Below are 26,329 nucleotides of genomic sequence, written 5' to 3'. Positions count from 1 at the left end.
GTTGAATACCCTTCTTAAAATCTTGAAGCCACTGCCTGAACACTGTAGCACAAGTAAACAAACACCAGTGACCAACAGTGTACAGAAAACCAATTTCTGGTCTGTATGTTTATATACCTGAGGCCTGAGGCACGAGAGAGTAACTTGGCTGAAAGGAAGTGCAAGGGGCGAGGGAGGGGTTGACATGCCCACTCTAAAAATGTCTGGTTTTACTACTACTCAAGTCTTTGGAATGTTTATGAATAAGTCTGTGAGTGAATGGGATTACAAGGCAGAAAGGACACCCTTTTAAGGCCTTTACAAGCTTTGCTTAAACTTCATAATTGTATGTATAGTGTAGATGTTTAACACTGTTGTCTACTTAATAATCTAATACCTCTCCTTTTCCTTAGCACAGTTGACACTCCTGATACTATCCTTGATTTCATGAACATTATTGGTTTATGATCTGCTTCGGTTGCTGTGACCTGCACGGTTGGCAGGGAATGCAAATTATTGTGGGATTCTGTGCTTATTCGTGCTAAAAGTTTTTTTTTACATTGTGTGCTTGGAATTTGATTTTGTCATTTCAGATCTTGGTTTTTCATGACCACTTGGGCAATACGATGTCAACATCTCCCATTTTAAAAATCTTTATTCTCCCAGCAAAGGTACTGCATCTAAACATAATACAGAAACTGGCAAACCCTGGACCAGATCCTGCTCTTTGGGAAGTTTCACTTCACTCCTGCTTTTGCATTCCAGGAGGGTAACTCCCATGGTGTCATCAGAGCTTGTCAGCAGTCCACCTTGAAAAATGAGGAGGAGCTTTGCCTTCCATCCCTGTCTCCTCTGCTTTGTGGCCACCTTAATACCAATTGCTTACTGGAGTCTGTAAACAGGAGTAGATTCCTCTACATAATGGTGCCAGCTTTCTTAGTTTGGGGTGATTGAGGAGAAGATTAGCTTTTGCTTGTAAGGTTTGGGACAGGCTGTTGTTTCTGTATTGGTTTCAGAGCATTATGGTTGTGTTCACACAACTGCTAAAGGGTCTGGGGGTTGGGAACCTTAGGCTTTCAGGATGTTGTTGGGCTAAAGTTTTCATCGTCCCTAACTGTTGGCCATGCTGGCTGGGGCTGATGGGAATTGGGAGTCCACAACAACACAGTCGCACCTTGGTTGCCGAATGCCTTGGAACTTGTATGTTTCGGCTCCCGAACAATCAAAAACTGGAAGTGAGTGTTCCGGTTTTCGAACAGTTTTGGGAAGCTGAATATCTGGCATGGCTTCTGCGGCTTCTGATTGGCTCCAGGACACTCCTGCAGCCATTCGTAAGCCACGCCTTGGTTTTCGAATGGTTCCGGGACGGAACACATTCTGTTCGAGAATCAAGGTATGACTGTATCTAGAGAGCCACACAGTGTTAGAAACTGGGATAGAAAAGCTAGGAGCCAAATGGCTTCTGGGACGTGGGTTGTGGGTGCCAAAACAGAATGTATAGTCGCCCCGGGGGGGGTGGCGGCAACACTTTTTATTTATTCTTTTGATAAGCATGAATAAATACACAATTCACATAAGTGACACATGGTTAATATCACATTTTTAGCAGAAATCGTTAATACATGTTTAATTTGGGGTTGCAATAAGAATACAGTGGTACCTTGGGTTACATACGCTTCAGGTCACATACGCTTCAGGTTACAGACTCCGCTAACCCATAAATAGTACCTCGGGTTAAGAACTTTGCTTCAGGGTGAGAACAGAAATTGCGCAGCAGCGGCAACGGGAGGCCCCATTAGCTAAAGTGGTACCTCAGGTTAAGAACAGTTTAAGGTTAAGAGCGGACCTCCAGAACGAATTAAATACTTAACCTGAGGTACCACTGTATTGGTACCATACTTCAGTTTTCAAACCACTCTACTCTTTACTGTTAAACTCGTTAACATATTGTCTATCCTTAACATTTACTTCCAGGCTTCAAAGCACAATACATTTCTGTAATCCTTGAGTGTCAGCCAGGCGCAAAAAAGGGCACCCAGACCACAAACGAAGAATTTTTAGGTGCAAAATGCGCCTGGCGCCCTGCTAATTTCGAACCCTGGGGCCACCGGTTTTCCATCCTTGCAAGAGAGGCTGCTTGCTGTGAGGCAACAAATGCCTGCTATTTCTGGCTATTGACTTTTAAGCCCCACCTGTGGTGAAATGGAAGTACTACCACTCTCTTGCTACATAGGGGAGTTCTGTTTTAAGAACATATAGCTGCTGAAAATAGCATATGGCAAGCAATATTGCCAGGCAGCAGCTCTGTGAACACCGTGGCACTTTTACCTCTGGATACTGACATAATGAAGCCAATTTGTAGCTAAATATATGAGATTGTTTTCCTTATGTCACAGGGGCCACCTGTAGGCATGTGCATTGCCCCAAATTGTCATGTGCCATCTTCATGAGGCAAATTTAGCTGCTTTCCCACTGTATATAGTTCAGCGTTGATTACAAGTATATTTATTTATGTAGCAATTATCTTTATCGTCACCCTTAAGCCTCTTGAGTGCTGCCTGTGTATCTGCAAATTAGCCACTTTTGAGTCTGTTTGAAGGATTCTGGGTAATTCAGAAGCTTGAACTCTACTAATAGAAATTTTTAAGGAAGATAACTGCCTCGCCTGTTTTTTAGATCACTGTTCCGGCCATTGTTTCCATCTCCTTTTGTATCTTAAAAAAAAGTGTACGATTATGATGGGCCACTTCACCTATTAGTTGTTGACAAGAAATGGTGACTTGTCGGAACTTGCAAGCTAATGTCTCATACCTCTGTGTTTTTCCAGCTGGAGTTGCATCAGTTTTGTTTTGTCATGGAACATACTGTTTTTTCCTGGATATTACCATGGAGGGCTTGTTTTCAGTCAGGGCTTAATCAGAATTTAGCCCTTGCGTCTAGAGTGAGGGCCTCTCAGCATGAGCAGAATATACTCCCTTCAGGTTGAGTAGCTGCAACCAACCCTTTCCCAATCCTGGGTCAGAGGGTTAAATTCTAAGAAAGCTTGAGTTCCTCCTGTTAGTAATAGAGTACTGTTATGTAGTGTGTAGTGTTTAGTACAATGATTTTTAGCGGTAGGAAGACGAGAGGTTGGACAGTTGTTCCAATACCTTGTTGACATAGCCATGCAAATTACCTTAGACATGTCATCTTACACTTTTCCTGGAATGGAAATCATAACCAAAGATCAAATATAAATTTGCATTGCATCTTTCAGGGTCGAAAATGTGCTTTGTCCATATGCAGAGAAAGGTACTGTGGTTGTCACAGCTCTTATTAAATTGTATCTTGGTAAAAGGCTAAGTTGCCTTGACTTCCTAATGTGTTTAAGATGGTTATTTGAAAGCATGTACAGTGGTGCCTCGCAAGACGAAAAGAATCTGTTCCGCGAGTCTCTTTGTCTAGCGGTTTTTTTGTCTTGCGAAGCAACCCCATTAGCGGATTAGCGCTATTAGCGGTTTAGTGGCTATTAGCGGCTATTAAAGGCTTAAGGGATTAGCGGATTATCTGCTAAAAGGCTATTAGCAGCTTAGTGCCTTAGAAACGGGGTGGGGAGCGGAAAAAAATCGCAGGAACTCGCAAGACATTTTCGTCTTGCGAAGCAAGCCCATAGCAAATTCGTTTTGTGAAGCACCTCCAAAACGGAAAACCCTTTCGTCTAGCGGGTTTTCCGTCTTGCGAGGCATTCGTCTTGCGGGGCACCACTGTATACTCCTTGACTATCAGAAATAGGTCTGGAGAAAGGTTTTTCTAGGCCAGAGGGTTTCAGACTTTTTCGCTTAAAAGGAAGCCTTTTCACTTTTGTGCTTAAGGACACTTACTTGTTGCCACAAACCTCCTGCTCAGTGCAGAGCATTCTGTGACATGTTCCTGAGCAGCCTTCCTCAACATGTTGCCTTCCAGATGTTAGACTACACTAACAATACTGTCTGGAGTTCCTAGGACTTGTGCAGGGCCAATGGTGCTGGTTCTTCAGATCATCTGGAGGGTTCTTAAGTTGAGGAAGGCTGCTCTATGGCACATCATCATACGTGCAGGTCACTAGACATTAGACTGCACACACCCATGTGAACTGTGTGTGTGAGCAAACACCCTCTCTGTAGCTGTGTTGTGGTAGCCATGATGATAAAATATCCATTGATATGCCTCCAATGAATTTAGGGTTCCCCAGTTTAAAAATGATGGTCCTAGTGCCTTAATATTTTTCCTTGGCTGGGTCCAATATATCAACAGCCATTTATGTCAGTATTTCTCTAACCTTACATCCTCTCAAGTCCCCCGACCTGCTTGCAACCATATCTTTAGCAAGCAAATGTACAGAGTCCTCACACACAGCTGCACATCTCTAGTTCGCTGCTTGTAAGGCTTTGTTGACTGGAGTGCTAATCCAACACTGGCATTCGAAGAGGAGTAGGATAAGGCATTTCAGCCTCCCTCTTAAACTAGCCAGTCGGCGAAGGAAGGCAGGAGGAGGGAGAGCTGCTCCCACATCTTTCCTGAGCTTTCATACTTAGCATAGCACATTTGGGTGGCTGCTATGCTAAACTGCTGCTGCAGGAAATTTGCCTTTGGCTTTGCTTGCTGTAGGATTCTCTTCTTCCATGGAGGTTTGCCTCATCTTCATTGAGGTTTTATATTGTGTCTCTTAGCAAGTACTTCTGGGTTTCTCTTGATCAGCGGCTCTCAGAGCTTCAGAGGGAGCTGATTTGTCACTACCAATCTTCTACATTGTGTGTACAGTGTTACCTCGGGTTAAGTACTTAATTTGTTCCGGAGGTCCGTTCTTAACCTGAAACTGTTCTTAACCTGAAGCACCACTTTAGCTAATGGGGTCACCTGCTGCCGCATGATTTCTGTTCTCATCCTGAAGCAGAGTTCTTAACCTGAAGCACTATTTCTGGGTTAGCGGAGTCTGTAACCTGAAGTGTATGTAACCTGAAGCGTATGTAACCCGAGGTACCACTGTATAGTATCGGGTGTGTTCTGGATGCCTTCTCATTTTGTGCAGGTGATTGCTAGGACCAAAAGGCCTGGCTGGCACCCTGTACAAGCCCCTAGTTCTCACAAGCAGCAGGTGAGGTGATAATCCTGTGTCTAGACTTGGTCACTTCAGACCGAAGGTGAGGTGTTGCATGACTGAATGCCTTTCCATACCAAATAATAATAAATTCCTGCAGAGAACTAGGTGTCAAGGAGCAGGGTTCTAGCCAAGTTTTCTCCTTGACACGTATATAGTTGCTGTTTTAAATGAAGCAGCAGTCAGTCAAGTGAGCCTCTCCTGCAGTCTGAAGAGGTCTGTGCTCAGGATTGCCATCTCAAGTGTTATTTGGGAAGGCTGAGTCCAGGAATATGCCCCAGAACCCTCTATGTACAACATTATGCATATCTTTCATGCTTAGATGTACTGTACAGGAGTTGTCAGCAAGATGAATAGATTTGCATATGAGAGTAGGGGAATTGCTATGAAATGTGTTTCCACATGGATTCTTTAGGGGACTTTATGCACCCCATCAGTGTATTGGATCACCTGTGACCACCTGAACTGGTATTCAGAACATTCATTATAATGTTGGAGGGCAATTCCAAGACTGGTACCTAGCCATTCTTGCGCCTGCTGAGACTTATTGGGTTGGCACCAGATCACTTTCTCTGTTACGTATTTGTTGTTGCATTTTCTGTGGTCCAGAACTAAAGCACCAGTCCTAGGGAGTTCAGGATGCTTCCATGACAAGCTGCATACAATAATGTGTTAACATGGAAAATACACTGTAGCGTTGCATTAACATGCAAGGCATGAAATAACTCGTCAACAAAAGAGCAATAATACTGTGCTCAGTCTCTGTTGGGTTACATATTATCATGCCTTAGAAAGTTTAATTTAACATTTCTCATGAGTTTGCTACTGGTGATAACGAATGGTCTGTTCAAACCAAAAAGTGGGAAGAGGAAACAAAAGGCAATATAGTACACTGTTTTGGTTACACTGGCATCTTCTTGTCCTGAATCAGCTTATGGGGCACATCTAGTTCAATTATTTCTGTGCATTTTATGTTCTTCGGAGAAGACCTGCTGCCTTTCCTGGCTATTTCTAGGACTGGAGAACTAAATCGGTACATTCAAAAGCCCAGGCTCAAACACAATGTTCTATTCAGAAGTTCCCAGTGTTCACCGAGCAGCACCGAGTGCGAGTTTGACAAATGTAGAATATTTTTAAGAGAACAATGAAGCATCTGATGCTGCATTAGCAGCTTGTGGCTAGCTGATGGCAAGAAACAGCTCGGGATACCCACTAGTGGTATGTACCATATTTTTCGCTCTACAAGACGCACTTTTTCCCTCCTAAAAAATAAGGGGAAATGTGTGTGTGTCTTATGGAGCGAATGCAGGCTGCGCGGCTATCCCAGAAGCCAGAACAGCAAGAGGGATCGCTGCTTTCGTTGCGCAGCGATCCCTCTTGCTGTTCTGGCTTCTGGGATTCAGAATATTTTTTTTCTTGTTTTCCTCCTCCAAAAACTAGGTGTGTCTTATAGAGCGAAAAATACGGTAGTTCATACACTGCTGTGGTTGCTACAAGTTTTGCTCTTGGTTCATTCATAGTGCAGTGTGAAAGATTCTTGGCTCCATGGTGATGTCTCCAGATAAAAGGGATCACTAAACTGTTACCCTTGTACAACACTTGTTTGTTTCATTAGAACTTAAGCTAAAGAAATTCATGAATGTGCCCTAGGTGAGAGATTTTAGTTGCTTTACCAGGAAGCATTTCTTCAGGACATGGAAATTGGCCAAAGGAGCACATTCCAAATCCCACAGGTAAAATAGTAAGGAAATCAAAACACTTCTCCCCCCCTTTGTATTATGTCTAGATTCCTGTCATGAATGAGGATTGGTTTATGACCTTATAATGTAATGTCCTTGTTGTGAAGCTTTTCACCCCACACCTGTTGTTTGGAGTAAAAAGGGTGATTATTTGGGGTTGGAGGCAACTAAAAGAAAAAGTTGGGGAGAAAAGAGGTGAATGAGGTAGTGTTGAAAGAGTTATGTTTCTGCCATATTGGAGGTAAGTAGGGGAAACCAGGCAAATGCTAAGAAATGAGAATGAACAACAACCCAATGAATGTCTACTTGGAAGAAAATCCCTTTGAAATCAATGAGACCTACCCCTACATCTGTGTGTAGAACTGCCCCCTATAATGAGAGGAAAACTTGTACCCCAGGTGTTGTTGTTTTTTAAGAATGCATTTCTAATTGGTTAAAGTGTCATTATTCTGAGTCCTAAGATGTTCAGTTTGATGATAGCCTAATGCACAGCTGCAGGGTTTGACATAATATGTCAAATTTCCTCAATGCCAATACCACGTCATTAATGTTGACCTTGCTGAAATTAGTGAATACACCCCCCAACATTCCCAGAAGCATAATCTTTTAGGCACCTTAAAGAATTTCTGCAGCTCAAGCAAGAGCCTGCATTATATGGGGCCTAACTTACTCTTTCCCCCAATTATTAACAAGCTCAGAAGTTTGCTAAATAGTGTGTTATTCAGGTGCAGTGTTTCAGAAGGGGCTAAATACTGCAGGTGCATCACCAAATCTTCTTTTATTTGACAATCCTTTAACTCCTCCACTCCTCCCTCTGTAAAGCTGTTACTTATGTTTTCATGTGTATATTTTGTGTGTATGTAACACTTCTGCTTCGATCACATTCTCTGTTAATTTTAGTGAAATGGAATTTGAAGCATGTGTGCTTAGATGTGCATTACCCTTTGTTTTGCATTATCCTAAAGGCAAAAAAACTCGTAACTCTTCTTTTCTTTTCTTTTCTTTTCTCAGGGAGGTCCTTCCAGGTGCCTCCTATTCTATTCTTTTCTCTCTCTGATTGTGTTCTTTCTTTCTGTGTGTATAATTACTTGGAGTTAGCTAGTTCGTTGGTTAAAACAAATTAGGCAGGTGGCAATGGTAACAATTTTTTTCTTGATTTATTGGCAGAAGGCACCATTGCTGCAGCCTCTGTCTATTCCAGGAAACCAATCAGTTATCCCTCTGCTGCCTTTCTCTTTTCCTTTCTGCCATAATATCTGCAGATAAAACAGGCACCCCAAGCCTGGCTTACACTCCGCAGCCCTCAGATGTGGAGGAGGAATGCCTCACAGTACCCACTGACGCAAGCAGAAAGAAAAGTGTTCTTACACTCCTGCGTTTAGTGGTTTGGCTTTTATTTGCTTCTGTCCAAGGTCTTTTGCTCTGTAATATGCCGAAATTGCACTGTGCAGAAAACAGTTTCCCCTCACAAACTCCATATTCTTGCAGTTTGCCTTTCCCTAAATAGTGGCATGCCCCATTTTTTCTTCTGTATTTCCCAGATCCTTCCACTTTCTTCTTAAACTGCTGCAATAACCTTTCAACATGCCTGATTTAGAGAAACAAGTTATTGAGCTGTGTGTGTGTGTGTGTGTTCTGGCAGGAGGATGAATTTCTGGTTGGGCCAGTAAAAGTCTGACCTTTTGGCAACCCTAGAATTACAAGCCCATCCTGCTCCCCTTCCAGACTTCCTTCAAAGGAGAACTTGCCCTGTTTAAGAGTTTTGTGTGAGTAAATTGCTTATCCTTGCCCTGCCCTTGCTTCTCAGTCCCATTCAGGAAAGGAGGGGCTCCAAATGCACACTGAATGGCATTTCCTACTCTGGAATTGGCAGCCCTTAATGCTGAGTTGAAAAGGGCGTAGGACTCTTTGGTTTTCACTTGTAAATCTATTAACATTTATTGCAGGTGTGCATACTTCATAAGCAAGAGCGAAAATGAGATCAATGTCTAGGGAGGATGTATCAAAATGCTTCTGGGATTGTAAAACCCCATTGAAACCTGAACTCTCTGGGCTATATCTAACTAAATGCTACTCAGAGCAGATCTGTTAAAATAAATAGGCTTAAGTTAGTCAGATCCATCAATTAATTGGGTCTGCTCTGAGTAAGACTTCGTTGGCTACACTCCTTGGTCTCTGGAAGCAAGTCAGTAATGCTGAACTTTCCCACTACTTACAAAGGAAATGCTTTCAGTAAGAAAACATTCCACACTAGATGAAATCTGGGATTCCGCCTCCCTTTACCTGTGTGTTCAGTGGGGAAAGAATTCAGAAAGGTTGAGAATTTGTGAAACGGTTAAGGAATATCTCGTGTGAGATTAGCAGAAGGTGCTTGACTGCTGGGATTATTTTTTTTGCAGAATCTTTATAGCAATCTGGATGTTATGCAGTAGCATGGGCGTAGCCAGGTTTTTTGTTGGAGGGGCATGTATTTTATTGGGGGGGGGCAGAACCTCAGCTATATATTTTTATTGATTTTGTTGACTGCCCCTCCCTGCCCCCCTCCCGGCTACACCCATGTGCAGTAGCACATGAAACTTAAAATACTATATCTGGAAACCCTGAGCTCATGTATAAGCCTCTGCTGAGTGGCTGTTTTACGGTACTTTAGAAAACAGGCAACTCCATATAGCACTGGTATACATCAGCAGCTGAGAAGGGAGCAACCTGTGATCTTCACTGCACACTTGGTTTGGTCTTCCTTTCTCAAATTGAGCAATGGAAAAGGATTTGTCATATCCTGCTGTGTGTTTTAAGGGCATGGCACTGTGTTTGGGCCAGGATTGTGGTTCAGTCAGTTATCGTCTTTTAGAGTGAGTTAGGAAGTATACTGATCCCACCTAGTGGTGAAGGATCAGTAACAGGCTGCAGAAGATGGGGAGGTGTTGTGTGGGTTTTTTTGAAAGAAAATGTGGTGGGCAGGGAAGAGGTGGCTGCACAGTAAACAATCTCTTAGGTCAGGGATAGGCAACCTAAGGCCCGAGGGGCCGGATGCGGCCCAATTGCCTTCTCAATCTGGCCCGCGGACAGTCCGGGAATCAGCGTGTTTTTACATGAGTAGAATGTGTCCTTTTATTTAAAATACATCTCTGTGTTATTTATGGGGCCTGCCTGGTGTTTTTACATGAATAGAATGTGTGCTTTTATTTAAAATGCATCTCTGGGTTATTTGTGGGGCATAGAAATTCGTTCATTATTATTTTTTTCAAAATATAGTCCGGACCACCACATGGTCTGAGGGACCGTGGACCGGCCCACAGCTGAAAAAGTTTGCTGACCCCTGACTTAGGTCATCCGTAGGGAAGACTCTCACACAGGTGTGCTAGAATCCTTTTGGACCTCAAAAGGAGATTAAAGACGCAGAAGTTTGAACTTAAGAGCCTGCCCTTTATGGTTTCTGTGAAATCACACACACGCAGTCTGGAACATTTAAGACATTTCTAGAGCTTCAGAAAGCATTTTAGTCACTACCCTCGAGTAGGGAAACTCGGTGCCATGTGACTGACTTGAGAGTGAGAAAAACATCTCTTTTCCTCATCTCTGGTTTGACAGTGTTGTGAACTGGAAAGAGACAGCAGCAGCAGAAGAGTGCCCTATTGTTGGACCTATTACTTATAAAGCTCAGGGGGAGCTGGCAGATGCTGACAAATGCCTCCACCACCTACAAAGATATCCTGCTTGAGAAAGCCACAGGTTAAAGGGAAACAGTGGGCCCGAAGTGATCCTGCTCCTCCAGCTCCAGACCTGCCAAGATCACCCCCAGAACCCCAGAGCAGAGGTGGCAACAGGCCCGAGTGGAAGCCCAGAGCCAAAGTTACAGTGCCCATCTGGCCTTATAAGCTTTCTGGGCTCTGAGCCCTGCTCTTGAGGAAGAAAACCAGAATTCCTCTTCTGCTACAGATCAGGGCCACCATGCCATACCAGGAAAGGATAGAGCAGCAGAGCAGAACTTAATAGGGACTTGCCAGCTGCAAAGCAACACATTATTCTGCTCATTATTATCACATTAGTCCGTGACCCACTTGACCTTTCTGATAAGGCAGAATTGTTGAGTCACATACCAGGGACTGGCCACTTGGCCTTAGCATTATGTTATGAGCTTCTCTTGTGAACTTTGCTCGTTCTGCTGTTGTGTCTCTCTCATACGTTCCTTATCTTTCCTTATGATTTGTACAGTACTCTTTCATTGGGTTCCAGACACATTCCTGACATTTATTATACCTTTATTATTAAAAAAAAAACCCTTTGATCACCGTGCCATATTTCAAATGCTCTTACATTTCCCCTCGTTGTTAACAAGAAATATTGTGCTATCATCTCCTTGTGTGTCGCTCACTGGACTTAAAAAAAATGTTGTTGAGCAAAGTTTCCTAGCTTGGAAGCCCACAGCCTTTTGTTTAGGAGTGTCGTGTAATCACACCCTGTCTGCACTGCTTGCACTTTACCAAGCAGGCATGCAACCCTTTGACTTGGCGCTTATCTCTGAGAAATTCCCTTAATACCATTGGATGAGATAGCTGCATCAGGGTCCCTGAAACTGAGAGTCTGGTGAGTGAATCCCTTGAATGCAGTGGCGTAGCGTGGGTTGTCAGCACCCGGGGCAAGGCAAGTAATTTGTGCCCCCTAACCCGGGGCAAGGCAAGTAATTTGCGCCCCCCCCCCGCTGCACTGTCCCTCCCCCAGATAGTCCCTCGCTCTCTCTCCGCACCGCACGCCTGGCACCCTCCCCTCCACAGTGGGCGGCGACCCGGCGACCCGGATCGGATTTGCACAGCCAGCACTGCAGTGAGAGAGAGTGAGCGAGCCAGGTAGGGGCAGAGAGCTGCGAGTGCGAGCACGCCCCCCCCAGATGTTGCACCCGGTGTGGCCGGCCCCCCCCCTGCACCCCCCACGCTACGCCACTGCTTGAATGGATTGTAGAGTTGTGTGAACCATTTTTTTCTGTTTTAGAAAGCCTTCCACACAGCAAATATACACAGTTTAAGTAGCGTGGCTAATTGGAACATGCACTTTGCAGTAGTTCCCCCCTCCCTTCATCCCCCCCTTACCTGAAAATAACAAGAGAGACAAACCTGGATAAGAAGTGTTCACTAATATGCTATCTCTGCATTCATCGCTAGGACTGATAGCACTTCCTCACCCCAGGGATTGTATCAGCATGGAGTGTATCTTTGGTACTGAGTCAGTTTATGAGAAAGTTGTTTGAGCCTATGGTTACTGTGGATTTTATGCTCTCCTTTAAAGCTGCCTTTCTTGTGGCTTTAATGTCAGCTAGGTGTGCAAGTGAGTTATGCACCCTACGCTCTTACATCAGAGCTTTCCAAACTTTTCATGTTGGTGACACATTTTTTTAGGCATGCATCATTTCGCGACCCAGTAATTCAGTTTTATTAGCAAAGAGGAGGTGAAACTAACCCCTTTCCAGCCCCAGGAGCATTTGCGTGACACACCTACACTCTGCAGTTGACGCACTAACGTGTCGCAACACAGAGTTTGGAAAGTTCTGCCTTATATTATCCATACACAATGGCAACATTATTCTATAAGCTGATATCCCTTTCCTAACTTGAATACAAAGTACCTTGGAATTTGTGTTTAGGAAGGATGTGTGTGAAATACTATTTTTTTTGTTAGGTCTACACTGGGAATTTAGACTTGCTTAAGAGTTTTTTCACACAACCTTTTACATTTGTTTTGATGCAAACTGATTTTTCCCAACTAGATTTTTAAATGTTTTTAGAGTGGTCTTGTTTAGTGCTTCAGTTGTCACTTTCTGTATCGTATATTAAAGTACAGGCAACTCCCAATTTACACGGAAGTTGCGTTCCAATGCACCACACTTTTAAGTGAAATTGCGTATACAGTGGTACCTCTGGTTGCGAACCGGATCCGTTCCGGAGGCTCATTTGCAACATGAAAAGCCCACGACCTGAAGCGCCATATCTGCGCAGGTGCGTGGCGTGATTTGGTGCTTCTGCACATGCACGAAGCGTGATTGGTGAAACCCGGAAGTAACCCTTTCCGGTACTTCCAGATTGCCACGGGATGCAACCTGAAAAAACGTAACATGAAGCAAACCTGACACGAGGTATGACTGCATTTGAGACACCATTGAAAAAGCAAGCACCCCATTCTGTCCCCACCATTTCCCGTTCCACCCCCTTTTGTGACTTTTTGGGTCACTTCTGGGCTCGGCGTTCGGCGTGATGTGAGTGTGCACAGTCACACACATATTGAATGTGCATAAATTGCGGAGGGTGGGGGGCAGTTTGCTTGTACTAGCTTAATATTCTTCTAAAAGTTGTTCCAGAATAGTGAGATTGGTATTTGGAGCCTTGATAAGCAGTCCTGGTAGTAGGACTGTCATCACAACTTCTTACACATGTTCACTTGAACCTATAAAAATTGCCATGAGAGCTAGATTCTTTTTCAGTGTAATAAAAACCGGTTCTCAGGATGTCTAATTCTGCTTCTAGATAACCAGATTGTATGTTTACATGGAAAACTTGGCGGCATGTACAGTGCCTATAATCCTTCCTAATGTACTACATATGTTTTCCATACAAGCTTTCAAACGTTATTACCTTTCTGTTGGTCTGTGAAATACTTGGGTCAATTGACTAACGGGTATGATCAGAAGCAGCTGAGGAGATGTGCAGAAGCTCATGTATGCCCTTTGAAGTTAACTCTCTCTGTGTCCTTTGTCTTTGTCTTGCCCTGCCTAGGTTTGAAAAGGGACGGATCTACACTTTTATTGGGGAAGTGGTCGTTTCTGTAAACCCTTACAAGAACTTGAATATCTATGGACGGGACATGATCGAGCAGTACAAAGGTCGGGAGCTGTATGAGCGGCCCCCTCATCTCTTTGCTATTGCGGATGCTGCATACAAAGCCATGAAGAGGCGATCAAAGGATACCTGCATCGTAATATCAGGTGTGTTGCAGGGTACCTGCTACCTCCAACCTGAGTCACATTCTAACAGCCCATTTGAAAGTTGAAGCAAAGGAAGTGAGTCTGGCTGCAATTGTGTTGTTTCTTCTAGTGCAGGGATGCAGCCCTCACCCTGTAGTTGTTTTTTCTGTTTCCTGTTGTTTCCTGTTTACATGCGCGCGCACACACACACATGGCACTCAAGTGGCAGCAGAAGTACAATCAGCATTCCTAATTTTGTCCCAAAGGACCCAATTGAAATAATGTCACCCACCCAACACTGCTTTTGGGATTGGTGTTAATGGTTCTAATATGGTTCCATTGGGTCAATCCATGGCAAATTAGGAATACCGCCAGGCTGCTGGCTTGCAGCTTTGCTGAGGCTTGAAGTGTCAACAAAGCTTCCAAAAACATAGATGAAGCAATTCTACAAACTATGCTTTTAGCAGTGCGCCTTTCCCAGCTTTCTCCTTCTCTAACACTCACCCCATCTCCAATTTAAAACTTAGAATATAAGGAGCTGTAATCTGTTGAATCAACCTCGGTTTAGGGGCAGACAGTGCTTTTTAGAGAGCTGAACATTGCTTGAGAGCTGTTTTGCTTCCTATGGTTTTCATGTTTCATTTTTTCCACACTGGTCAAAAGGGTTTTGCAGTGCTTTGAGGCAAATCCCGCCCTAAAACCTGTTCACCAGAAGCAAAAGTGGAATGAATTTACATACCACGAGTAAGCAGTTCCTCTTTCTGTCCATCTTCTACTGCCTCGACACAGTATGCAACTTTCTAGAATGCCATACCGAGATCTTGCCCACTTCTGCAGTTGATATTCTTCAACTGGAAAGGCTGAAAGTTGAATTTGGGACAGTACATGGTCAACATATGTCCTTAAATTCAACTTGCATTAAAAACTGACAAACCAGAAATGACCAAAAACAGCCAAATACTGTAGTACCATGTAGAGTGAATGCTAAGAATAAAATGTGTCCTCTTTATAACTACTACAACGTGATGGTTTTGAACTCTTGTGAAAGCTTAGAAAACATTTTCCCCCCTGTCTGTGCCCCCAGGTGAGAGTGGAGCCGGCAAAACAGAAGCAAGCAAATACATCATGCAATACATAGCTGCCATTACTAATCCAAGCCAGAGAGCTGAGGTAGAAAGGTAAGGCGACTATGGTCCTGGGAAGAGGGAACATGTTTGGAGTGTAATATGGTACATGGGGCTGTCCTGGAATAATTACCTGGAAGCTTCAAGAGCATCTTGCCACTGAATTGTGTGAAGGCTGGGGTGATGCTGATAGCAAAGGACATAATTGCCCCTACCTGGCCCCGTGGTTTCTAAGCACAGATCCAGGGGCTAGTGTTAAAATGGCTTGAGTCCTACATGTCTTCGGTGCTGTTTCTTACTGTATGTTGCATTACAATCTGTACTGTTTGGTTCTTTGTCCTGGTCTTAGACACCCAATATATGTGCTTCAGGGGAGAGACACTGTCTCAGTGGTCTAAACCACTGAGCCTTTTGGGCTTGCTGATCGTAAGGTTGGCAGTTTGAAACCGTGTGACAGAGTGAGCTCCCGTTGCTGTCCCAACTCCTGCCAACCTAGCAGTTCAAAAGCATATTGGTGTGAGTAGATAAATAGGTATCACTGCGGTGGGAAGGTAAACGCTGTTTCTGTGTGCTCTGGAACTTGTCACAGTGTTCTCTTGCGCCAGAAGCGACTTAGTTATGCTGGCCACATGACCCAGAAAAGCTGTCTGAGGACAAATGCTGGCTCCCTCGGCCTGAAAGCGGAGATGAGTCAAATTCAACTGAACCTAACTGTCCAGGGGTCCTTTACCTTTACGTGCTTCAGGGCTCACCCTATTCTTGTGAGTGTAATGTGTTTTAACTGTTTTAAGTTTTAAATTTAAAATTGTTCTAACCTGCCCTGGGACTTGCTGATGAAGGGCAGGTAATAAATTTAAAAATAAGAAGTGGAATGGATCACCTTTGGGCACCAAGGATGCGTGGTGCATGCCGTAAGCTGCACATTTTCCTTCCATTGAAGGTATGCCTAGATTCAAGAGTTGCTTTGGCCTGGATTTTATTGGGGAAGAGATTGAGCTTTCAATGTGCAATGCTGGAGTTGAACAGACTGGTGTTTTTTTTATGGGGGTGAGCTTTAGATACAAACAAAGCATACTGTGTCCAGCAGTGCTGGATTAAGCCACATGCCGGAGGGGAGCTTTATGTTGAGACATGTTTTGGGCTACTTTACTTGAGCCTTTCATGAGCACAGCTTTTTTAATCCCACAAAATCACTAATGTGGCCATTCCGCTGCTTGCATATAAAACATGTTGATATGCAAACTTAGAAATACATAATGTCTAGACCTGGTTTCCTGTTCCTTTTTGTGCCTGTCTGCTCTCCAAAGGGTGAAGAACATGCTGTTGAAATCCAACTGTGTCCTGGAAGCCTTTGGCAATGCCAAAACCAACCGAAACGACAATTCCAGCCGGTTTGGAAAGTATATGGATATCAACTTTGATTTCAAAGGGGACCCAATAGGTGGGCACATCAATAATTACTTGCTGGAAAAGGTAAGTTTGCCTTGCCAGTAAAAAGCCGCCATGATTTTTCGTAGACTTACTTTAGAATGATGAGAAGGATTACCATATTGTATGCATCCGCTAAGGGAAGCTCATGGGATAAGGACATGCCTTACTCCCAGCAGGACAAAAATCAAAAGAGTTGGCTTTAGCATAGTGAGCTTTCCAGAAAATAAAATCACAGCAGATGTCAAATGCCATGGTTTTAAAATAGAAGATCATGCCGCAGCAACAGAACTTTCTATTACATGTTCAGTCAGGGGTTGATGAAAACCTCACTTAAAAATGGACTAGATGGTGGGACTGTTTTGCTTTGCGTGACTACGAGAGCTGGCTGGCTTTCATGTGGATTTCTGTGACAGCATCTGGTGTTTTGGGTGTGTGTGGTTTTTTTTTTAAGCATCTGCATTTGTTGCCCTCCAGCCTCTTTGCAGAATGAATGTAGTCTCAGCCTCTCTCTCTCCCTCTCTCTCCATCTCAGTCTCAGGGGTTATTCCATATTTGGTACTCATCTCCCCATTTGCTCATAGTGACACACTTGGGATAATTTATTTATTACAGTTATATCCCATCTTTCCCCTCCAAGGAACTTAAAGTGGTGTGCACAGTTCTCCTCCTCCTCATTTAATCCTCACAACAACAGTATAGGTTCGGCTGAGAGGCAATGACTGGCCCAATATCACCCAGCGAGTTTTATGGCTGAGTGGGCACTTGAACCCTGGTTTCTCAGCTCCTAGTCCAACACTCTTAACGACTACATTGCACTCAATCTCAACCATTATAGCTGTGATGGCTTGCAAAGCATTTTATTGATTTATTTTGGGTTGGGTTTTTTAAAGTGATGTTGGTTTCTCTCTCAAATTAAAACATGACGGCATTTCTGCTGGTTTGGTAAGCATCCCATATTTGTAGGAGTTGGCCCAGTTTGGTTCATTTGGAACAGGCCCTAGACAGTGGCAGAGGAAGGGGGTGCAGTCCACCCCGGGTGTCATCACTGAGGGTGTGTGTGTGTGTGACAAAATGAGGTGTTTTTTTTTAAAAAAATGGGCTCATGAAACTTTTTAGGAATGACGTGGTGACTTAGGCACCTGCAGGTTCTGCGCTGCCTGAAACGGCAGCATGGGACCTGCGTCTGCCTACTGCCCCCCCTCAGCTGCCCCATAGCTGAGAGGAAGGCGGTGGAGAGGCTCCAAGCATCAGAGAGGCTTGCCCCACCCCCATAAGCGTGGATCGCCCCGCCCCCAGCTGCAGGACACAACCCCACACCAGGCACCCGAGCGGCTAGCTACGCCGCTGGCCCTAGATACAGTACTTGAGAAGAGTTCTAAAATCTTGGATTACTTAGGAAGAATGGACTAAATTTAATGATTATTTAGTTAAATATGTTAAGTTTAATGAATTGGAAACAGCTTGCAGATACTTAATTGGCTTAGGGTTTTATATAAGTTAAGTGATGAATTAATATGTTCAATTTCAAAATGAAGAGATTTAAGGATGTTAAATGTTCAAGTTAAATTTTATAAGAACTATGATTTGGAAAACTGTTAAAAGGATATGCATTGAAATTCAACCAAGGGGAAGCGAGGAAGTCACTTATCAATGTTCATAAGTGTAATTTTTAATAAGGTTATGATTTACGTTTGTTTGTCTTAGTTGTTTGTTTATAATTTTCTGAAAATCAATAAAAAAAATTGAAAGAAAAAGAAATCTTGGATTACCTAAATACTAATGGAAATAATACCCCATTTGGCATTGCCACACCTTTCAGCCAGCTTTTTTGTTGCTCTAAAGTGCTTAATAGTAACTGTTGGGCATTTCGTCCCACCATTAAGTGGCTCAGCAAATAGACCATAGCCGTCCTGCGCCTCTATTGTAAATCCAAAGTGTAACTGCTGCCAGTGCTGTTTAACTAGTTGCTTGTTCAATTGCAGTACTAAAAAAAACCAACAGAAAACCACCACATATTTGTATTGGACTTTTCAATGCGGGAGTGGGGGTGGGGGAGAGACATTGATGGCAACAAATCATCAAAAATTTATACTGTACTTCAAAACAGTATAGACATGTCACTAACTAACTAATGTTATATAGGAGGTTTCCCACTCTGGTGTTCTGGGATGAGCCCTTCAAAACTTTGCTTTGACACCACTGATGCCTTAGTCAAGAGACTTGAACTATGTTGGGTAGCAAAGCCAACTCGTAATCTTTCCCTTGTTTCTCTCTTGTTTCTCTCTAGTCACGGGTGATTGTGCAGCAGTCAGGAGAGCGCAACTTTCACTCCTTCTACCAGGTGAGAGCTGTTAGCTTGGTATGCCAAGGTGAAATCAGCAGCCTTGTGAGTGAGTGCCTCTGAATTCACAAAGACCGCTTGATTGCCTTTTGCAGTGTCCCTCATTGTGTGTGATCTTTTCGACAGATGCCACATCCCACTTTGGTCACTAATCCATGCAGGGTATATGCTTGGCTTTGACTTGCCATTTGCTAAATACAGTAACTAACAGATCATCAGCTCCAACCCCTTGCTCTGCTCAAAGGCAGTGTCTTCAAGCCTTACTCATCCAAATCTAATCCTCATTGGGTTTTTTGTTTTTGTTTCTCTTGGAAGGGTTGGTGATGCTGGTTCTAGGTACAGATGGAAATAATTTCCCTATACTTCCTGCAAGCAATTAGAGTAACTGGATTCCTGTCTTGAACTCCTCTGCAGCAGACTATTCCTTTGGGGTAGTCATTTCCAAAAAGACAACCTATGTAATTAGGTAGGGTTAGAAAGTGCTCTTGTAAGGTTGCCTGCTATAGCTTCCTGCCTTAATGGCAGTACATTGTGTTGCTAAATCTCCTCTGTACAACTTTTTTATTAAATAATAATAATAACATAATAATTTATTATTTATACCCTGCCCATCTAGCTGGGTTTCCCCAGCCACTCTGGGCGGCTTCCAACAAAATATTAAAATACAGTAGTCCATCAGACATTAAAAGCTTCCCTAAACAGGGCTGCCTTCAGATGTCTTCTAAAAGTCTGGTAGATATTGTTCTCTTTGACATCTGGTGGGAGGGTGTTCCACAGGGCGGGTGCCACTACTGAGAAGGCCCTCTGCCTGGTTCCCTGTAACTTGGCTTCTTGCAGTGAGGGAACCACCAGAAGGCCGTCAGTGCTGGACCTCAGTGTCCTGGTAGAATGATGGGGGTGGAGATGCTCCTTCAGGTGTACTGGACCAGGCCGTCTAGGGCTTTAACGGTCAGCACCAACACTTTGAATTGTGCTCGGAAACGTACTGGGAGCCAATGTAGGTCTTTCAAGGCCAGTGTTATGTGGTCTCGGCGGCTGCTCCCAGTCACCAGTCTAGCTGCCGCATTCTGGATTTGTTGTAGTTTCCAGGTCACCTTCAAAGGTAGCCCCACATAGAGCGCATTGCAGTAGTCCAAGCAAGAGATAACCAGACCATGCACCGCTCTGGCGAGACAGTTCACAGGCAGATAGGGTCTCAGCCTGCGTACCAGATGGAGCTGGTAGACAGCTGCCCTGGACACAGAATTGACCTCCACCACCATGGACAGCTGCGAGTGCAAAATGACTCCCAGGCTGCGCACCTGGTCCTTCAGGGGCACAGTTACTCCATTCAGGACCAGGGAGTCCTCCACACCTGCCCGCCTCCTGTCCCCCAGAAACAGTACTTCTGTCTTGTCAGGATTCAGCCTCAATCTGTTAGCCGCCGTCCATCCTCCAGCCTCCTCCAGACACTCTCACAGGACCTTCACCGCCTTCACTGGTTCTGATTTGAAAGAGAGGTAGAGCTGGGTAGGGTGATTCTGTCATAGTTTTGTGCCATCAGATAAAGAACTCACCTTTTTGAGATCTCTTCAGTGTGTTTTGAAAACTGCAGAGAAACCCCTTCCCTCCCTTTCAAATTCCAGCGATAGCTTAGTAAAATTAATTCAGGTGGACTAAATGATCATTATTATTATTTATTAAATTTGTATACCGCCCTTCATCCAAAGTTCCCAGGGCAGTTCACAGCAGAAAAAAACATAGTAAAACAAAAACACATGGACCAAGGTGCCACATTTATAAGGGCAGACAAGGTGACCTGAGATTGGCCAGCCCTTCTGACCCATAGGGAAATTTTTCTACTCTCAAATATGACAGTGAGCTCTTGCATGTGAAGCGAAACCCCATGCATCTGAGAGGAAATGTAATTGCTCCTCTAGTATTAAGACTGCCCCATCCAAAATCCCAGAGTTGTCAGGTGGAAGATCTTAAAGGGTGGAGCAAATATGTTATTGAACAATATTTACTGCAGTATACACTGCCAGGGTTTTAACCACGGGAAGGCTATACCCCCTGCCTCCCAGAAATAATTTTGTGGAAAGCGGGAGATCAACCTCTTTCCATCCATTGAGTGAGCAGTGAAGGAGCAGCTGCTCCATTTCTTGCTTTCTTCTTTCCTCCTCAGTCCATGTTCCTCTTGAACCATGTCTCTTCAGATTGTGGGCCTGTGTGCAGGAGCTGTACACAGGCATGGGCAGAAGAAAGATTGGAATCTACTGGTAGTTCTCTGGATCATTTGCAGTGAATTAACAAGGGTTTCTAACTACTAATAGCTTTAATAATAGAACCAACAAAGGTGACTTTTCCCACATAAATTGGTATTGAAAACAAACGCCTAAGCTTAGAATATGTTCTGAGGAACTCCTGTCCATCATTTCTAACTATATGTCTTTCGTACCTGGCTTTGGTAGGGGACGTGGATAGCGCTGTGGGTTAAACCACAGAGCCTAGAGCTTGCTGATCAGAAGGTCGGCGGTTCAAATCCCCACAACAGGGTGAGCTCCCGTTCCTCGGTCCCTGCCCCTGCCAACCTAGCAGTTCGAAAGCAAGTAGATAAATAGGTACCTCTCCTGCAGGAAGGTAAACAGTGTTTCCATGCGCTGCTCTGGTTTGCCAGAAGCAGCTGAGTCATGCTGGCCACATGACCCGGAAGCTGTACGCCGGCTCCCTTGGCCAATAAAGCCAGATGAGTGCCGCAACCCCAGAGTCGTCTGCGACTGGACCTAATATTCAGGGGTCCATTTACCTTTACCTGGCTTAGGTATGTATATCTTGGGGTTTTAGAAACAGAGAAGGTAGATTCAATGAACCTGAAGTCTGCCCACCCCTGCTGTACAGCATTTAGAACTTTTTAAATACTTTAATTGTTGATAGTAACAATAGTATAAAAGCCGAAAAAGAAATTAATTTGGATAAATGACTCTCCGACTTTCTCTTCAGCTACTCCAAGGAGGTTCTGAGCAGCTTCTACGTTCCTTACATCTACATAAGGATTTATCTGCATACAGCTATATTGGTACTGGAGTGCAGTTAAAGGTGAGGGTGTTGCCTACTCATGAGGAATCTCTTTTTCTTGGTCCTTTTGAACTGTGGCATGATCAGCCATACTATGGACTCTGTGCAGCTCCAGCTGAATTTATGCATTTATACCAATTTAGTTAGCTGGTTTGGGCATAATGCTAATAGTTTAGCATTATGAGAAGAAGCCTTGGACACATGTGTTCCTCCCTTCCTACTCAACAAAGCTCACACGGAGGAATTAGAAAACTTCTGCTTTTGTTCAGTTTTGGATAGACCACAAACCTGCACAAGCTGCAGTTGTTTTTACCAATGTTGAATGGAAACAGCCCAATAGATTTAGACGAATCAAAGTGGTCACATTTCTCTCTCTTCCGACGTAGATCATGCACCAGGGTTGACCAAGGCAGTTTCAGTTCCCAAACCAATCTGAAATTAATCCGGATAATCAGCTTCATTCCAAAGTGTCTATAGAGTTGTCTGACCACCACCCACTTGAGTACCTTGTCCCCAAAATGCAAATATATGAGATTGACCTAGAGTTGACCTAGAGTTTAACAGGGTCAAGCAATGGTTTCTTAAACTAGAGTGTCACAACTGCCTCCATAAAACCACGGGAAGCACTCATTTAAAAGAGAGAATGGGAGAAAAAAAAAATGCTGACCATCTATAGTTCGATTTTGCTTTTCTTGGATTATATACCAGCATGTTGTGGCTTGAAATTCTCCACATGCCTTGTGTACATCCTTTGGTAAAATAGGCTGAAACAATTGCAATTGATGGCAATATATTTTTATTCCATTTTTTCATAAATATTAACAATCCTGCATATTTCCAATTAACATATTTACAATTTTAAGGACTTCCCTCAGCTTCTCTGACAATCATCCGTTTTTAAGATTTCCTTACGCATTCCTCAATTATCATATCACCTTTGAATAAGCAAATATATAAGTAAGTAGCTAAATAAATAATAAAAATAAGTAAATAAATAAATATCTTTGCTAATTTGTTTACATTTTTGCAATATTCCTTATTTTTTTCACAAAGCTTCTTTAAAGCCCACTAGCGTTGTTTGTTCATCACATACGCTCTTCAAATATTCCGAAAATTTTTCCCAGTCCTCAATGAATTTGTGATCTTTCTGGTGTCTGATTTTCCCTGTTAACTTGTCCAGTTCTGCGTAATCCGTTAACTTCAATCTCCACTCCTCTACAGTCGGCAGATCTTCTTGTTTCCATTTTTGGGCCACTAAAATTCGCGCTGCTGTTATTGCATATTGGAAGAATTTGCGATCTTTTTTGTTAATTTCATTTCTCATTATACCTAGAAGGAAAGTTTCTGGTCTTTTTACAAAACTATATTTTAATATCTTCTTTAACTCATTATGAATCAACTCCCAGAACCCCCTCATTTTTTTGCATTCCCACCACATGTGAATAAAGGTTCCTTCTTTCTCCTTACATTTCCAACATTTGTTATTGATTTTAAACATTTTTGCTAATTTAACTGGTGTGATATACCACCTATATACCATTTTCATTGTATTTTCTTTTAATGTGGTGCATGCTGTAAACTTCAAGTTATCATTCCATATTTTCGCCCATTCTTCCAAATATATATTGTACCCAAAATCCTTAGCCCAGTGAATCATTACCGACTTGACTTCCTCGTCCATCGTACACCATTCTAATAACATTTTATACATTTTTGAGATAATTTTACTGTCATTATTTACTATTTCCTTTTGAAATCTTGAATCTTTTTCTATAAAGCCTTTCTCTTTCAAATCTTTTTTAAACATTTCATTTATTTGGTAATAATTAAACCAATCATATACGTATTCCTTTACTTGTTCGTATGGCTTCAATTTCCATTTACCTTCGTCTTTAACCACTAAATCTCCATAAGTAATCCAACTGCCTTTCATATTGGTTTTTTTAACACACGTGACCTCCAGTGGTGACAACCAATGTGGGACCCCTGATTCCAGCAAGTTTTTATACCTCTCCCATACTTCCTTTAGTGATTTCCGGACGATGTGGTCTTCAAAACTTTTGTGGCCCTTCTTGTTCTCCCGCCAAAGATACGCGTGCCACCCAAATCTGTTATCGAATCCCTCCAGATCTAGCAATTTGGTGTTCTTTAATTTTATCCAATCTTTTATCCAACATAGGCATGAGGCCTCGTAATATAGTTTCAAGTCTGGCAAAGCAAAACCTCCCCTTTCTTTCGCATCCGTTAACAATTTATATTGGATCCTCGGCTTTTTGCCTTGCCAGATGTATCTTGAGATACTCCTCTGCCACTCTTTAAATATCCTCGTCCCTCTCAATATTGGGATCATTTGGAATAAAAATAACATCTTTGGGAGCACATACATCTTGATCGATGAAATTCTGCCCCAAAATGATAGATTCAATCTATCCCACACCTCCAGATCTTTTTTAATTCCGTTCCACACTGGTGTATAGTTATTCTGAAACAAATCAATATTTTTTGGGGTTATCCATATTCCCAAATACTTTACTTTTTTCACAACTTCAATACCAATTTGTTGTTGCAAACCTTCTATCAATGTTTGTTCCATATTTTTTGCTATAATTTTAGTTTTTTTCTTATTTAATATGAAACCTGCCACTCTGCCGAATTGTTCAATTTCTTCTATCACTTCGGTTGCACTCTCCATCGGGTCCTCCATCATTAGTACCAGATCATCCGCAAAAGCCTTCACTTTATATTCATTTTGACCCACTGACACCCCCTTTATCACCTCATTTTTCCTAATTGAATTTAAAAAGACCTCCAGAACCGTTATAAACAGCAAAGGCGAGAGCGGACATCCCTGCCTTGTACCTTTCGATATTTTTACCTCCTCCGTCATTACATTATTCACCATCAATTTTGCTCTTTGTTCCGTGTAAATTGCCTTTATTCCGTTGAAAAAATCCTTCCCAATCCCCATATATTCTAAGTTTTTTAACATAAAGTCCCATGAAATATTATCGAATGCCTTTTCGGCATCCACAAACATCATAATTGCCTGCTTCTCATTCCTGGCTGTCAGATACTCTAAAATATTAATTATATTTCTTACATTATCCCTCATCTGCCTGCCTGGAAGAAAGCCTGCTTGGTCATCATGGATAACTTCTTGTAATAACTTTTTCAACCTGCTCGCCAATACTCCCGCAAATATTTTATAATCTGTATTCAGCAAGGAAATTGGCCTATAGTTCTTTACTTGTGTTAGGTCTGCCTCTTGTTTAGGAATAAAAGTTATAAAGGCTTCTTTCCACGTCTCCGGTATTTCCTTTTCTTTCAAGATATTATTCATTACTTCTTTCAATGGTGTCATCAGGGTCTGTCTTAGCTCTTTATAATAGCTTGCTGTAAATCCGTCTGGTCCTGGGGCTTTCCCTTTTTTCAGCTCTTTTATAATCTCTGCTATTTCCTCATTTTCTATTGGGGTGTTCAGCTTGTCTTTCATTTCTGTCGGGATCTTTTGCACCTCTTTTCCTCTTAGGTATCTCTCTATTTTCCTCATGCTATTTTTTTCGTTGCTTTTGTACAATTGTCTATAAAAGTCCAAGAATCCTTTTCTAATTCCTTTCGGGTTGGTTATCTCTTCCCCATCTACTATAATTTTGGTTATTGTACTTTGTTCTTTCCTTTTCTTAATTTGCCAAGCAAGCCACTTTCCAGATTTATTAGCAAATTCAAAATTCCTCTGTCTTAACCTTTTGATGTTCCACTCCACTTCTTTATTTATTATCATAGCAAATTGTGTTTGGAGCACCTTTATACTTTGCTTAATCTTGGAGTTATTTGGTTTTTTAATTAATTTTTGCTCATTATCCATTATTTGTTTTAGGATTTCTCTCTTTTCTTTCTCTCTATTTTTCTTTTTGATTGAATTCTGTTGTAAAAAGAACCCTCTCATCACTGCCTTGCTTGCGTCCCACACTGTATTTATCTTCGTACCTTTGTTGCAGTTATCCTCAAAATATTCCATCAGTTTCTTTTGTGCGCCTTGTACAATTTTTTGATCGTCCAAAAGGTAATCGTTCATTCTCCATCTGAAAGTTCTTTCTTCGAAACCTTTTATCTCTAATTTAATTGGATTGTGATCTGAAATTACTTTTGGTTGGATTTCGATTTGTAGGATTCTTGGCACTAAATCGTTAGAGATCCAAATTTGGTCGATTCTAGACATTGACTGTTGAGATTCTGAGTAGAACGTAAACTGCTTTTCTAGTGGATGTCTTAGTCTCCAAATATCAGTCAAATTACAGTTTTTAACCATTTCAAAAAAAGTTTTGGGTAGTTTGCCCTCTTTCGTCTTTTTATCTCTTAGTCTATCCATTTCTGTTGACACTACCCCATTCATATCTCCCATCACAATTATTTTCTGATCCATATATTCCATCAGTTTTTCTTCCAGGCTTTTATAAAAATCAGTCTTATTACCATTAGGTGCATAAATCCCGACTATAATCAATCTATCGCCTTGCCAATTGATCTGTACAGCGATTATTCTTCCTTCTTCATCCTTAAAAATTTGTTGGGCTTCAATTTTGTTTTTAATAT

General features: G+C 42.5%; 1 protein-coding gene across 4 annotated transcripts in view; it reads left to right on the top strand.

Annotated features, from left to right (window-relative positions):
* Positions 1 to 26,329, top strand: part of MYO1D (myosin ID) — a 185,572-nt gene that overhangs the window by 17,369 nt on the left and 141,874 nt on the right. For all 4 annotated transcript variants that reach the window (XR_014503947.1, XR_014503948.1, XM_083407519.1 and 1 more), the window contains exons 2-6: positions 13,599 to 13,807; positions 14,871 to 14,964; positions 16,218 to 16,383; positions 18,629 to 18,682; positions 21,662 to 21,757. Coding sequence is in view for 2 of the 4 variants with exons in the window: in XM_083407519.1 (XP_083263645.1) it covers positions 13,599 to 13,807; positions 14,871 to 14,964; positions 16,218 to 16,383; positions 18,629 to 18,682; positions 21,662 to 21,757 (619 nt within the window). In the remaining 2 variants the exon portion in view is untranslated. The remainder of the gene's footprint in view (positions 1 to 13,598; positions 13,808 to 14,870; positions 14,965 to 16,217; positions 16,384 to 18,628; positions 18,683 to 21,661; positions 21,758 to 26,329) is intronic.

This window comes from Podarcis tiliguerta (assembly GCF_965153285.1).
Source record: "Podarcis tiliguerta genome assembly, chromosome: 13".
In the NCBI taxonomy this organism is placed as follows: Eukaryota; Metazoa; Chordata; class Lepidosauria; order Squamata; family Lacertidae; genus Podarcis; species Podarcis tiliguerta.
This window is presented reverse-complemented; position numbering and strand designations above follow the sequence as displayed.